Source organism: Fukomys damarensis, unplaced genomic scaffold (assembly GCF_012274545.1).
Source record: "Fukomys damarensis isolate Sample0158 unplaced genomic scaffold, DMR_v1.0_HiC HiC_scaffold_3, whole genome shotgun sequence".
Lineage (NCBI taxonomy): Eukaryota > Metazoa > Chordata > Mammalia > Rodentia > Bathyergidae > Fukomys > Fukomys damarensis.
The window spans coordinates 36718180-36733660 of record NW_022900915.1 but is presented as its reverse complement, the minus strand read 5'-3'; the positions used below and the strand labels follow the sequence as shown (position 1 = coordinate 36733660).

General features: G+C 35.2%; 1 protein-coding gene across 1 annotated transcript in view; it reads left to right on the top strand.

Moving 5' to 3' along the window:
* Adgrv1 (adhesion G protein-coupled receptor V1) overlaps nt 1–15481 on the top strand; it is a 405831-nt gene that overhangs the window by 30519 nt on the left and 359831 nt on the right. The window contains exons 18-21 of the mRNA XM_033767703.1: nt 2404–2530; nt 3173–3390; nt 4037–4780; nt 10924–11297. Coding sequence (XP_033623594.1) covers nt 2404–2530; nt 3173–3390; nt 4037–4780; nt 10924–11297 — 1463 coding nt within the window. The remainder of the gene's footprint in view (nt 1–2403; nt 2531–3172; nt 3391–4036; nt 4781–10923; nt 11298–15481) is intronic.

Here is a 15481-nt window from a genome sequence, read left to right as displayed (position 1 = left end):
TCTTCAATGAAATTGAAAGGGAAACAATACTTCCAAATCCATTCCTAGAAGCAAGTGTTTTGATTCCAAAACTAGGGAAAGACCCAACCAAAAAAGAGAACTACAGGCCAATCTCCTTAATGAACATAGATGCAAAACTCCTCAATAAGATACTGGCAAACAGAATACAGAGGGTCGTCAAGAAGATCATACACCCTGACCAAGTCGGATTTATCCTAGGGATGCAAGGATGGTTCAACATATGTAAATCAAGAAATGTAATACACTATATTAAGTCAACAGTAAAAACCATATGATCATCTCAGTAGATACTGAAAAAGCGTTTGACAAAAACAACACCCATTCATGATTAAAAAAACCCTGCAGAAAATTGGAGTAGCTGGTCTTTATCTCAACATGATAAAGGATATCTCTGAAAAGCCAACAGCCAACATACTTAATGGTCAGAACTGAAAATCTTCATGCTAAAATCAGGAACAAGACAAGGATGTCCACTCTCACCACTCCTGTTCAATATAGTTTTGGAAACATTAGCCACAGCAATTAGACAAGAGAAAGAAATTAAAGCAATAAAGATAGAAAAGGAAGAAATGAAACTCATCATTTGCTGACCACGTGATACTATGTATAGAAGACCCCAAAAACTCCACTGAAAGAGTTCAGGACTTAATTGACAGATGCATTAGAGTAGCTGGACATAAGATCAACATTCAGAAATCAGTAGCATTCTTGTACACAAATAACAGACTCACTGAGAGAGAAATTAAATGCATTTTATTTTTATGACAGCCCCGTTGCTTCAGGGTTTCACTGAGGAGACATGAAGTACTATAGCTGTTTCAGGTGGTCCTCTACTGTCATCGTTCATGAACACAGTTGTTTATTCCGTTCCTTCCTTGAGGAATGGGGTAAAGACTATAGGCGTGGTGACTTTATGTACAGTACATACACTATGGTATTATTTTTTACTTTTTTCACAATAGGTCAGAATTAGTTAATTCTATTATGTTAGTGACGGAAATCTTACAGCTAAAAGCAACTGGCACTGGGAATAGGGCTGCCTGGGCCTTGCCTAGTTATCCAGTGGCTTAAGGCGTCAGTATCCATAACCCTTTTCCCCTGGCACATTTTGTTGGGAAGCTTAATTCTACAGGCAGCTGACTCCAGCTGGCTTTTTGTAATTCTCTGGAGCTTTATCCTAAAGGAATGCAATTTCCAAGGGGAAGAGATGTGCTCTTCCTTCTTCTCTAGAAAATGAGCAGATGTTTTAACTCCATGATTTGCACCCTGAAAATGTTTTGGCCCCATCTTTAATAAATGGAAAGGGATATAGCTTGTTTGGATATTTAGTTCTCTTAAGAGTAAGGAACTTTTTCCTGTGACTCTTTTGAGAGTGAGTTAAGGATACAATGTCCTCTCACTGTTGAAGACCTAAGTGTATATTTCCTACAAACCAGGACATTTTCCTACATCACTGCAATGTAACCATGAAAATCAGGATAACAACACTGATGCAGTCATTGTCTGAAACCCCATTCAAGTTTCCCCAGTAATGCCTTTTCTAGAACAGTGACCCTTTCCTGAATTATACATTGCATTTCATTGTAATATCCCTGTAATTCCTTCAATCTTGAGTGGTTTCTCAGTATTAACAATACAGAAGACTATAAGCTAAAATATTCATGTTGAGTTTGTTTGATGTTTTCTTATTATTAGGTCAGGGTTTTTAAATTAATTTTATTGGTACATTTTAGTTATACAATATAATGACATTCATCTCTGGAAATTTGTAACTTTATGTAATCTGTCTTGGTTATTTTTTCCCCATTCCTCCGCCCTCCCTTCAACTCCTCCACCCCTCCCTATTTACAAAGACTTTGTTCCATTTTTTTCATTTTCTCATATTAATTCCATTGCCTTCTTTTCTTTCCCCTACCCCTCCCTCTTCCTTTTTGCCCCTTTTCTTCCTATTTCACATTGTCTGTTTTAGATTAAGCTATTGCAATAATATTCTTATTGTAAAAAAAAATGTCGTGTTTGTTTCTCATTGAAGTAGTTCTCTGTAACTAAACATTTTCTCAATAGACAAATAGGAATAACTTCATGTTATTTAGGCATCTCTTCTCCTGTACCTAATGCATATGTACATGTATTCCTGTAACCACTATTCACATTTATTGTGTGACCTTCAGTAAGGAAATTTTTTTTTCTTTTGGTGCCTGGGATTGAACTCGGGTCCTTGCGCTTGCAAGGCAGGCCACCGAACCGCTGAGCTAAATCCCCGGCCCAGTAAGGAAATTCTTATGAAAAATTTCTCAAAATTATAAACTGTTAATTTAAAAACATTAATAGTAGTAAGTTAGCTACTTTTTTATTACTTTGACATTTCCATTTTTCATTCAGGTGACACAGTAGTATATCAGTATGGAATGGCTACTGTCATAATTGAAGCTAATGATGACCCAAATGGTATTTTTTCTCTGGAGCCCATGGACAAAACAGTAGAAGAAGGAGAGACTAACACATTTTGGTAAGTGCTTTCGTATAAGGAAAGTCACAATTAGATGAATAAAATAAAGACATTACATATGTTGAAAAATTAGAAATACTGGTAATCTTTCCACATTTTAAAAAATTGGCCGCAAATTGAGTAATTTTAAAGTTGGCAGTTTAAAGGAATGGTAAATTTGGTTTGTGCTGTTGCCATTTGTCTATTAAAAATTTATAGAAACCAAAATACTTTAGCTGGTAGGTGGAAATTACTCTTTCCATCCTTCTCACACCACCTTTTTTGTCAAGATTGAGAAAATGGGGATTATCTAAAGTCTTAATGAACGTGTTTCTTAGCTGTCATGTGACTATTTTCACCCTAAACATTGCTTTTGAAACACGATTACTAGTTATCATCAAATTTATTTTTCAGTTTGGCTTAGAATTTATCTTTCAATGTGGAATTTGAAGACTTAAGCTTCTACAACTGCTTTTATTATTTAAAATTCCACTTCATTCCTCCCTCTTCATGAAATTATTCCTGGTTGCTCAGAAGGACAAGTTCATTTAAAGATGATAAATACAAAACATTTTTTCCAAGATAATATAGAATGTTCTTATTAGAATGAGATTCACTACTTATAAATGTTTCAAAAAAACAACTACACAATTTGTTACATAGGATTTTGAGGCACCGAGGATGCTTTGGAAATGTGTCTGTGGGCTGGCAGCTGTTTCAGAATGATTCTGCTCTGCAGCCTGGACAGGAGTTCTATGACACTTCAGGGGCCGTTCACTTCATGGCTGGAGAGGAAGCAAAACCAGTAATTCTTCGTGCTTTTCCAGACAGTATTCCCGAATTCACTGAATTTTATATTCTAAAGCTCATAAACATTTCAGGTGCTGTGTTTTTTTCAATTTCTTATTTACCACCAAAATTTTGCACTTTATATTTAAATAGAATTGTATAGAAAATTCAGTTAAGTGTATCTTGTCTGATTTTAAGTAACAAAGCATCCTTCTTGATAAAGATGTTTATTTTGATTCTAAGGAGAGAATTCAGGCCTTGTGCATGCTAAATACATGCTTTTCCACAGAGATAAACCTTTAACACCAAAATGTTATTTCTACATTCATTTTATGGTCTTAGTTGTGCTCAATTTTATGGATCGAGGCTTATATCCATCCTGAAACTTGTAAGTAGACTTTTTCCCTACCAAACATAGCGTTCCTAATAGACATTAATGGAAATTATGAAATACAGATTCTTCACAGCTTACGACCTAACAGTCCATTTTCCCCTCACATTTGGTTTGAAGTGTAAAAATTAAATCTCTCTAGTTAATATTTTCTTTTCAGATTTGGTTGATTATTAATAAAATTATGATGAATCAGTATTATTGGCTATCATGGCCATAAGGTATGACAAAGGCCTTACAGTAATATTATTGTTCATTGACAATGTTAGAAGTTTATTTGCTAAACAAACTTAAAATGGAAAGTACTTCAAATTCTAGTTTTTCACTACTATTTTTTTTTATTATAGGTGGGTCCCCAGGTCCTGGGGGCCAACTAGCAAAAATTAACCTTCAGGTGACAGTAATGATTCCATTCAATGATGATCCCTTTGGGATTTTCATCTTGGACCCAGAGTGTTTAGAGAGAGAAGTGGCAGAAGATGTCCTTTCAGAAGACGATATGTCTTATATTACCAACTTCACCATTTTGAGACAACAGGGCATCTTTGGTGATGTACGAGTAGGCTGGGAAATATTGTCCAGTGAGTTTACTGCTGGTTTGCCACCAATGGTGGACTTTTTACTGGTTGGAATTTTCCCGAGCAATGTGCAGTTACAACCACATATGAGACGTCACCATAGTGGAACAGATGCTTTGTACTTCAGTGGACAAGAGGGTGCTTTTGGAACTGTTAATCCAAAATACCATCCCTCTAGGAATAACACAATTGCAAACTTTACATTTTCAGCCTGGGTAATGCCTAATGCTAGAACAAATGGATTTATCATAGCAAAGGATGATGGTAATGGAAGCATCTACTATGGGGTAAAAATTCAAACAGATGAATCCCATGTGACACTTTGCCTTCATTATAAAACTCTGGGATCCAATGCTACATACATCGCCAAGACAACAGTCATGAAATATTTAGAAGAAGGTGTTTGGCTTCATCTTCTGATTATCCTGGATGATGGTATAATTGAATTCTACCTGGATGGAAATGCAATGCCCAGAGGAATCAAAAGTCTGAAAGGAGAAGCCATAACTGATGGTAAGAGTCTTTTTCATAAGTAGGAGGACATTGATACCTGCCCATTATAAAATCTTCAATTAAAAATTTGGAGTTTAAAAAAATAGCAGATATGTAAAAACTTTGCTTTTGTATTGATTTAGCAAAAGTATGTGCCTACAAAGACCATAAAAAATTCTGCACTGAATATTGCAGAAGTAAATAAAAGTTGTCCCTGTTGAAGGACCAGAAGTAGGTTCTAGGAGAGAGATACAACCAGATGACTACTTTGTAGGGACAAAGAAAAATGATGAAGGAGGGTCAGTTCTTCCGACTGTGGGGGATAAGGATGGAGAATGACCGACGAAGGATGGGCAAAGGGTTAGACGTGGGAAGCAGTGTATCGTACCGGAGGAGCCGCGCTGGTTCCGCATTGATGGAAGTAGAGGGTGGTGGGCATAAAGTTAAAGAAGAATTAGATTTAAAATCAAAAGTGAATACAGGGCTTCCCATTAAACAAAGCATAGAAATAGCTTAAACATATATTATCCCCCAAGAGTGGCAGTGTCATCAGTCCAACCAAGATTGGACAAATGAAGAAGCAAGAGACAAGTTTATCACATTAAAGATCATTGACACATAATGTAGTCACGCAAAGTGTGCATGTAAGCATTTGGTGTGAGGAATTGACTACTACCACTGTAGACTTTCTGTTTACAGTTATGGAATTAGACTTTCTGTTTAATTATGTTGTGGAATTATGGAAGGTTGTGAGTATATAGGCTGCCTGTAAACATTCAGTGAGGAATTCATACAATTTCTGTAATTTTATTTTCTTGTTATAGTTATGAAATGTGCTTTTTAATTTGTTGACTCATTAAAAATTGAATCTTGTAAAAACTACAAAACTCAACAGTGGCACATACATACAAAAGAAAAAGGATTGAATTTTATTAATAGGGAGAACTATCAAACCACAAAGGTAAACAGCAAGAGAAGAAAGGAATACATACACAAATCAGGGAGAAAAAAAGGAACAAACCAGAATGGCAGGTGTGTTGCATTTACGTATCAGTAATAACCTTCAATATGATGGATTAAATTTCTCAAAACAACCAGACTGGGTGAGTGGATTAAGGAATTAGACTCAATGCTATTCTGTCCACAGGAAAGTCACTTCACCAATAAAGATACACCTACTGAAAGAAATGGAAAAAGATATACTATGCAAACAGAACCAAAACTAACCAACCAAATAAACAAAAAATTCAAGAATTAGTTATATAAAATAGACTTTAAATTTAAAGAGGTAAAGAGTCTAAGATCACTAATGTTAAAGAGTAATTCGATAAGATATGTGGCAATCATATATGTACTCAACAGTGTGACACCCAATTACATAAAGGAAATAGTATTAGATCTATTTGGAAAGAAAGACCGCTATAGAAGAGGACTTCAACCCCCCAATTTAATCAATAGATGAGGGGCCTAGACCGAAAGAAATTAGCAAAGGAATGTTAGAGTTAAAATGTACTGTGGACAGGGCGGGGAGTTTGGCTCAGTGGTTCTGCCACCTGCCTTGCAAGCACCAGGGCCCGAGTTCGATCCCTGGCACCAAAAAAAAGAAAATGTACTGTGGATCAAATAGACTTAATAGATACTTATAGAATATATTATCCAGCAGCTACAGATTGCATATTATTCTCATCAGCACACAGACAATTCTAGATACACCATGTGTTAGAGCACACAGTGACTTCTAGAAAAACAAGAAAACCTCCAAAATTGAAACTAAATTGAAATTAAACATATCTTCTCTGAGCACAATTGAATACAGCTAGAAATTAATAAGAGGAACTATAGAAATTGTACAAAAATATAGATTTTAAACATTATTCTCTTGAAAAGTCAGTCAATGAAGTCGAAGAATTTAAAAAATTCTTAAATGGGAATAAATCCCTCATATATTAAAACCTATGGGATGCAGCAAATGCAGTTATTAAGAGGAAAGTTTATAGCACTAAGTGCTTCCTTGAGGGAAAAAAAGATTTAAAATATACTGCATAACAGTGTGACTCACGGAAGTAGGAAAGCAAGAGCCAACCAAACCCTAAATTAGTAAAAGGAAAGAAAGAGAGGAAATGCACAAAATAGAGGTTAAAAGCATGACATGCAACATCAGTTAAGTAAAGATAAACAGAGAAAGGACCTAAATAAAATTAGAAGAGAAATAGGACACATTGCATCTGATACCACAAAAGTACCAAGGATCATTAACGACTGTTATGATGCAAAAAAAAAAAAAAAAAATTGGAAAACCTAGAAGAAATACAAATTTCTGGACACATACAATCTACCAAAACTGAACCAGGGGAAACAAACAAAAAAAGCAAACTATTCAGTAGCAAGCAATGAGATTGAATTGGTGATAAAGTGTCCAGCTGGATGTGCACATCTGTCATCCCAGCATTCAGGAGGCTGAGTCAGGAGAATCTTCATGAGTTCAAGGACAGCTTGGGTGACATAGTTCAAGGCCAACTTGAACTATGTAGCAAGACCTCCTGTCTCAAGAAGAAAACAAACAAAAATCCACCACTACCAACAGCAAGGTTCCCAGAAAAGAAAAGCTGAGGTCTGGATGGCTTCACTGATGAATTTTACCAAACTTTTAAAGAAATAATGGCAGTTATCCTCAAACTGTTCCAAAGAATTGAAAGTGGAGGAACCCTTCTAAATTCATCCTATGAGGTATGAATTACCATAATATTAAAACCAGACAAGAAAGTACACAGAAAACTACAGGTCAATATCTAATGAACAGACATGCAAAATCCTCTAGGAAATTGAATCTAACAGCATATAAAAAGCATTGTATACCATAATCAAGTGGGATGATTGATTCAAAATATGCAAATTGATACGCATATTACATCTAGAGAATAAAATATTGAAACCTATATGATAATCTTAATAGAAAAACATTCAGAAAAGTTCGATATCCCTTTATGATTAAAAACCATCAACAATTACATATAGAAAGTAAATACTAATAAGAAAATTAAAGCAAGAAAAAATGGCAACCTGTAGCTTATGTCATTCTGCATAGAGAAATGCTAAAGTCATTTTTTTCTAAGACCAGGGACAAGTCAAGAATGTCCACATTTACCATTCTTATTTAATATAGTATTTAAATTCTTAGCTACAGCAATAAAATAAGAAATAGGAGTTCTAAGTAGGAAAGGAGGTCAAATTATCCTTGATTATAGATTTGATTTCATGTGCAGAAAAATCTGAGACTTCACCAAAAACAAAAACAACAACAACAAAACCTATTAAAAATGATGAACAAAGTCAACATACCAAAATGAGTATCTCTTCCCCCATGGGTCTGGGGAATACACAATAATCAATTTAATGAGAAAAAAGACAATAAAGCAATCCCATTCAAAGAGCTATAATAATAATAAAAATACCTTGGAAATAAATTTAACCAAGAAAGTAAATGATTTCTGCAATGCAGATTACAAAACACTGATGAAGAAATTGAAAACAGAAAAAATAGCTATCTCAAGGTCATGGAATGGAAGAATTAATGTTGTTAAAATATGCATACCACCCAAAGGAATCTACAGATTTAAAGCAATTCTTATTAAATTACACATGACATCATCACAGAAAAAAAAAAATTTGTAAAATCTGAACACCAAAAGATCCTGAGTAGCTTAAAGAATCCTGAGCCAAAAGAGCAAAGCTGGAGTCATTATAACTCCTGACCCCAAGAATAAAAGATGATAATAATCAAGATGGCGTGATGCATGTGCCAATGGAGTAGAGTAGAGAAACCAGAAATTAGTCCATATATTCACAGCCAAATGGCTTTTAACAAAGACAGCAAGATCCTGTGTTGGACAAAGGAAAATCTCTTCCAAAAAATGGTGCTAAGAATACTGAATATGCATACGCAGAAGGAAGAAGCTAAATCCCTCTCACCATATTCACAGCTCAAAAATAGATAAAGACTGAAATGAGAGAACTGACACTTTGAATGTACTGAAAAAAAATATAGAGCAAAATGTTTAGAACAATGGTCTGGGCAAAAAGTTTTTGATAGCTTCAAACGTCCAGGCAGCATAAGCAAAAATTGACAAACTGAATTAATTACTTTAAACAAAAAGTTTTTGTATAGCATAGGAAATAATCGATATAGTGAAGAGACAACGTACAGAATGAGAGAAACTATGTGCAAACTATTCAACTAGGGATTAATTTCCCATAATCATATATATATATATATGTATGTGTGTGTGTGTATATAAACATATATATATATATGTATATATATACACACACATACATATATATATGGAAAAAAATCCAACTGAAAAGTACACAGATTATCTGAACACACATTTCTCTGAAGAGGTTACACAAATGACCTGCAAGTATATGAAAAAGTGCTAAACATCACTAACAATCAGCTCTCCTCTGCCAAGGCCCTTTCACCGTGCTGTACCTCCCAACTATGGACTAAAACCTCTATAAACTGTGAGCTAAAATAAACTACTACTTTCAGTTTTGGTTTTTGGGTATTTTGTCCTAGTAGTGAGGTAAGAAAGAAAGATGCCAAGATACAGAATCCTTCTATTTGTTTAATAGATGAGTGGATAAAGAAATTATGTATGTACTGATTATCTTTACAGCTTTCTTATTTTGGATTATTTATCTTATGACTTAAGTAGTTGACACTGAAGTTAGAGAAATGATTTTGCTTCAGAGGATTAGTGATAGAAGGAAAGTGTTCAGAACGCCTCTAATTTGTGTAGTATTTTTACATTTATAAGGTGTTTCTACATATATTGCCAAAATTGGACTTTGCAATATACTTCATCGTATATTTAATAGATAAGGAAATAGAAGTCAAAATCGGTAAATAAATTAAGGCAACATTCACAGCCAAGACAGGAGCCAAGACTTGAATTTAAGCTTTTAACTCCTAAGTCAATGTTCCTTTTAGTATATCTTGGAAGTAAAATTAAAAGAGACATGATTGTTTCTATACCCTGAGAATATAGCAGTGGTGAAGGTGGCGCACCTATGGCACACGTGCTGCAGGGGTCCGTTTGTATCATTGAAAGCTCTGCAAGGTTCGCCATACTGGTATATAGTGTCTCAACTGGTCAAACTCAGGGCATAGTTTGATGAGAACAAAGGGGAATCATACAGTTGCTGGATAGTTTAACAGGAGAGACGTGTAGGACACCCTATCCGTTCAGTTCTGGTGAAGGACAGCTTCTGGTTTGCTGGGCAGGCAGGAATGGAAAGTAGTCTGAAGTAGGCATGGGAGCAATCGTGAAAATGTGCAGTCCGTGGGACGACTCTAAAAGCCACCTGACAGGAAGGAATTTGTAAACTGCCTTCACGGAGACCATGGAGAGGAAATAGTACTTGTACTTTTTTTTTCCCAAAATCACTACCAAGCTTTCATCTGATGTGAGTTATTAGAGATGGCAGAAGAAAGAAGTCAGAGCTGGTAAAATCCTGAAAATTATTGTATTGAGTGAGCTGGGCTGCATGTTGTTATTATAAAAAGTCTCTAATACTTGCATATAATATTTCTGGGAAGAAATACTTCCATTTCTGTATTTATTTTATTCATTATATTGCAAAGATAGTTTTGACCCACAGAAGCTTTTTTTTTTTGCTAAATTTTCTAACTCAGAATGAGTTTCTAACACATTAAGCTTTGAAATTCTCAAATAATAGTAATGCTAACATTTAAATTATGACTGAGCTACATCATTCTATCTTATGATGTGCAAGTTGATTAAAAATATAGAAATGTTTAAATGTCTATCATGCCACATACATGCATCGATAGTGTATGTATGTATATATTTAGTTATTTTCTGTCAAATGCTTTTGACAGACTGAGTGATGGTCCCTTTAAGGACATCATATAATTTGCAGATATTTACCAGTTTTTTAGTATAAAATATCATAAATCATAGTGATTAGTCATTTTTACCATTGTAGAATGTAACCTTTATTTGACAGTACAGTGGTTATGCAAGTGTTATACATCAAAATATATTTCATTAAATCAGTCTCATTTTCTGAATCACCGTTGAAATTTCGGACAGGATATTTGTGGATATTGTAGCATTTAGACTCGTGTCTGCTTTCAGGTCCTGGGATACTGAGAATTGGGGCTGGCATGAACGGCCGTGACAGATTTACAGGTGTGATGCAGGACGTGAGGGCCTATGAGCGGAAACTGACCCGGGAGGAGATTTATGAACTTCATGCTGTGCCTGCGAAGAATGATTTACACCCTATTTCTGGATATCTGGAGTTCAGGCAGGGAGAAACCAACAAATCATTTATAGTTTCTGCAAGAGATGACAATGAAGAGGAAGGAGAAGAATTATTCATTCTTAAACTAGTTTCTGTGAATGGAGGAGCTCACATTTCTGAAGAAAATACGACGGCAAGATTAGTAATACAAAAGAGTGACAATGCCAATGGCCTGTTTGGTTTCACAGGAGGCTGTATACCAGAGGTAAGTAGTGAGCTTAAAGATTTAGGGTTAGGAATTCATTTCAAGTGTATTTGTTTGGGACTGAGCTTTCTTCCATTTGGTAGGATTGCTCAAGCAGCTACATCCAGAAGCGTGCTACAGCCAGTGTTTGCAAATATGTAATACAGTCCCTACTCTTAGGAGATCACAGTTTAAATAAGCTTAATGAGTTGTCAGAAGTCATAACAAGTTAGCAAATAAATCTTAGCAATTACCTTTATGGTTAATGCACTTTAAAATAATGCATAATTATATACTATATGCAGTTGAATTTCGGCTACTGTTTTGGATATCATAAATAAGTAAAATGATATGTATTAAAAATTCTATAAATAATGATTAAAGCAACTTTCTTCACATGTGATTGAGGGGGTACTTTTTCATTTGTGAAACAAACAGTTATGACATTCTGCCATGCTGGATGCAAATGCCTTTCTTACTGACCACCTTGGCCAATGTAATTCATTAGATTGCTTTACTGATTGCAATGTAATTCATTAGATTGCTTTACTGTGCTTATCAGTTCTTTGTAAGTTTTCAAAGATTTGTAATCATCTTGGTTTCCTATATCACTTGAGATCTTATGAAACTATTTCACAGGTGTTGTGTGACGGTGACAGGTTGATGTTCATAAAAGGCTGCCAAGAAACAAGAGCCTTTTCCTTTGCAAGTTGACTCTAGTAGGTTTAGAAGGGTGTGTATGTACGTTGAAATGATTAAGAAAAGGTAAAATGGATGTGATTGTAATATGTTACATAGTACAAATAAGAAAAAAATTACAATGAAATCCAATATTTGATACAGTTAATATGCATTAATAAAAATGAGAACAAAACAGGGATGAGTAGAATGTGGAAAAAATATACAGATCCCTTACACTGGCATGCCTGGCTTTGTGGAATGTCACATTGCCCCTTTACCTCTGGCAGCAATCATGAGAGAAGTCCTCAAAGGGTACTCTTTTTTACATCAGAAGTAGAGCATTCTACACCAGGGACAATAAACATTATACAAGCCTACAACTTAGAAAGAAAGTATGTTTGCCTGTGGCGATAATGCCTAGAAATGGATATTCAGCCATCAGAAAGCTTCTATAGATTAATTTTACTCACCTTCTAGATAATCCATAGTGTAAGTGCAACACATAGTACTACGCTCCATGTCTGAGGTTTGGAAGCCTGAGAAGTAACTCATCTAAATTGTGTTAAATGAAACAAGATCAAGTCAAATGCCTGGTTCAGATCTTGGTGGTTATTAGTGGTGATGAATCTGCATTTTCTATTTGCTTCCGAGATACAAAGGGAAGCATTAGAATTCGAACACAGGTCTTATGACTCCTAACCTGTTGTCTTTTTGTCTGTGTGTTCAGTATTATTGTCTGTATTCTTGAAAAGACAGATAGCTTTTGTCTGGTGCAAGAACCACTGTAGTATCATGTCAGGTGAGATTCCCTTAAGATCTGACCCCTGCCTGTGGCTGTGACCAATCTGGGCTCATTCCGTCCCTTGGTCAATGTGTTTCAGTCTGACTTGTCTTGTTGAAGTTCCAATCTCAAGGCAGCAACCCTCAGCAACTTCCACTTGCACTGCTTTTACTCTACATAATATTTGGAATCTCAGCTCCAAAGACATAGCCGCGGTGAAAATCTTATTTAAAGTAAAGAATTATCTTTTCCAGCTTGTTACACTTCATCCATCCATGGTTTTACTTTTTTCTGTAGCATTGATCATATTCTCAAATTCTTTCTGTTATTTATAAATCTACTTATTTACTGGCTGTCCCTCTGTCACAAATACGTAAGAGCTGTGCATGTACTGAGCTCTTATTTTCCATTTTTGTATTTTTGATACCAACACAAAGTAGAGTATAGTAGGTGCTCAGTAAACCTGTGTTAAAACTCATGAATATACTTAATAGCAAAACATGAAAAGGCATATAACAGTTCAGATACTAGACACATTTAGATTCGTTAAACTACGTAAACAATCAAACTGAAAAAAAAAAATACCTAGCAAACTTTTTAACCCTTTCTAGAGTAAGAAATGGTTCTTTAGTATTTCTCTGGTTTTCTGAAGCATTATAGTGAAGTTTTCAGTGGTGGCTCATCTTACACATTCCATTGGTAGAAAGTGAGTGATGCTGGTTTAGTTATTAGTTATGCAAACTTGTCTGTCCCTATTGGTCCATTCCTGAACTGGAACCGGACCTGTCAAGCCTTTCATTGTTTGGTTTAGTCACTTTCCTCATGTCTGGGATAAAATGCCTGCCACCAATAACATGAAGAAGGGTTGGTTTATTTTGACTCATATATTTAGTCCAAAGTTACCGGTTCCAGGGCAGGAGGGTATGGAAGAGGGGCAGAGTAGAGGCAAAGCTGTTCATTTCATGGCAGCCAGAAAGTACCAAGTCAAGGGGCAGGGGGATACTTTTCTAGGGCACACCCCCAGTGACCTATCTTCAACCAGACCCTACTTTCTCACAGCAAGTCAGCTGTATTACTTCATAATCCAGTCACCTTCCAGACACGTGAGGCTTTGGGCACCATTTTAGATCTAAACCATAACATTACAGAAGAGAGAATTTCCCTGCTATAGGCCATAGTGCCTAGACTGAAATGCTACAAAGAAAAAGGAAATAAAATTGTTTTTTTTTAAGTATACATGAAATAGAAGTAGAAAGTATCTATATTGAAAATAAAAATGTTTAGAAGGATAATATAGGAAAATTGATCTTGAGTCTATGAAATTTATCTTTGAGTTTTGATTACCAAGAAGATTATAGGATTTTCATTCTTGAAAATGTTAAGAATAGAAACAGAATTCCTACTTTTATCTTGATGTGATTTGAAGACGAGTCTTTAATATTTTTATTATCATCATCACCACCAATATTTATTGATTGCTTACTGAAGTCGTTCTCAGGGGCCTGAGGACCCCTGACATTTCCTAAGGTCCTTTCACAGGGGCCACAAAGTCAAACCTAACGTTGTTACAGATACTAAGATATTTACTTTTCTCTTTTTATTGACGTTTTGTATTGCTAAAGAAATTGTGGGTAAGCCTGCTGGCCTCTGTTGCCTTTGCGTGACACAAGGTCGACGCCCATGTCATTGACCACCACACACCCCCGTTGCTTAGGAAGTGCTAATTTCACTTACAGATATCTCCATGGAGCAGTAGAACTGTTAGATTTAAAAAAATGTCAACCCATGGATTTCTCTGTCTTGATTATTTCCTGTCATGGAATGAGAGACACAAATAAAGTACTTCTGCTGTATTCTCTGAACATCTTAGGTGTTTTAAGTAAGTGCTTTGTACAGATTTTGATGCACGAATTGAAGTAGATGCTTTTTCCATGGAATGCCACATTTATTTGAAAAAAATGACCCATTTTGGTTTTTTCAGACTAGGGTATATGGCAGACATTTTCGTGAAAATAGATGGAATGAACCATTCTTTACATGAAAAACAACTGACAGCACTTACTGTTAATAAAAATTTTTATCTTTCAAATGAAAACTTGTATTTTGTAATCCTCCAAAGTGAACTTGGCTGTTTCCCAATACTTAAGAGACTTCAGATAAGACTGACTGATTATTTTGTATGATGAAATGTGTCAACATTTAGAAAAACTGCGTAACTCAGTAAGTAAGTTTTACATCTTAAGTGACCATATATAGAATGTGACATGGTTTTCTGCTTGGTTTATGGAGAGAGACGTTAATTATTTTTTGATATGTGTGGTCCTTACCAGTTATAAGGCAGGTACTTAGTAAGTTTTTTTCTTTTATTGAGTTTATTGGTACATTTTAGGTATACAGTGCAGTTACGTTCATTATTGGGATCTTGTACCTTTACATGACAGGTCTCGGTTCTCATTTTTTCCCCTGTCCTTAATAAATTAAATTTCAGAGGGTAAATAAACTTTGTGTACTTTAGAGCCCTAAGAAGACATGTCACATAGTCCTTTGGATTTCAGGTGGATGGAACCAACTGTATTTTCATGTTTCCTCCCATCTTTTATTATTCTGTATACATATTTATAAATTAATGAGATTGCTTTTCTTAGTGATTCTAGAAATTCATTTTACTTTTTATACTAGCATTTAATATTTTATGTTTAAAAACATGATTTAAAAATCAATTTAGAGACAGTTTAGGAAGATC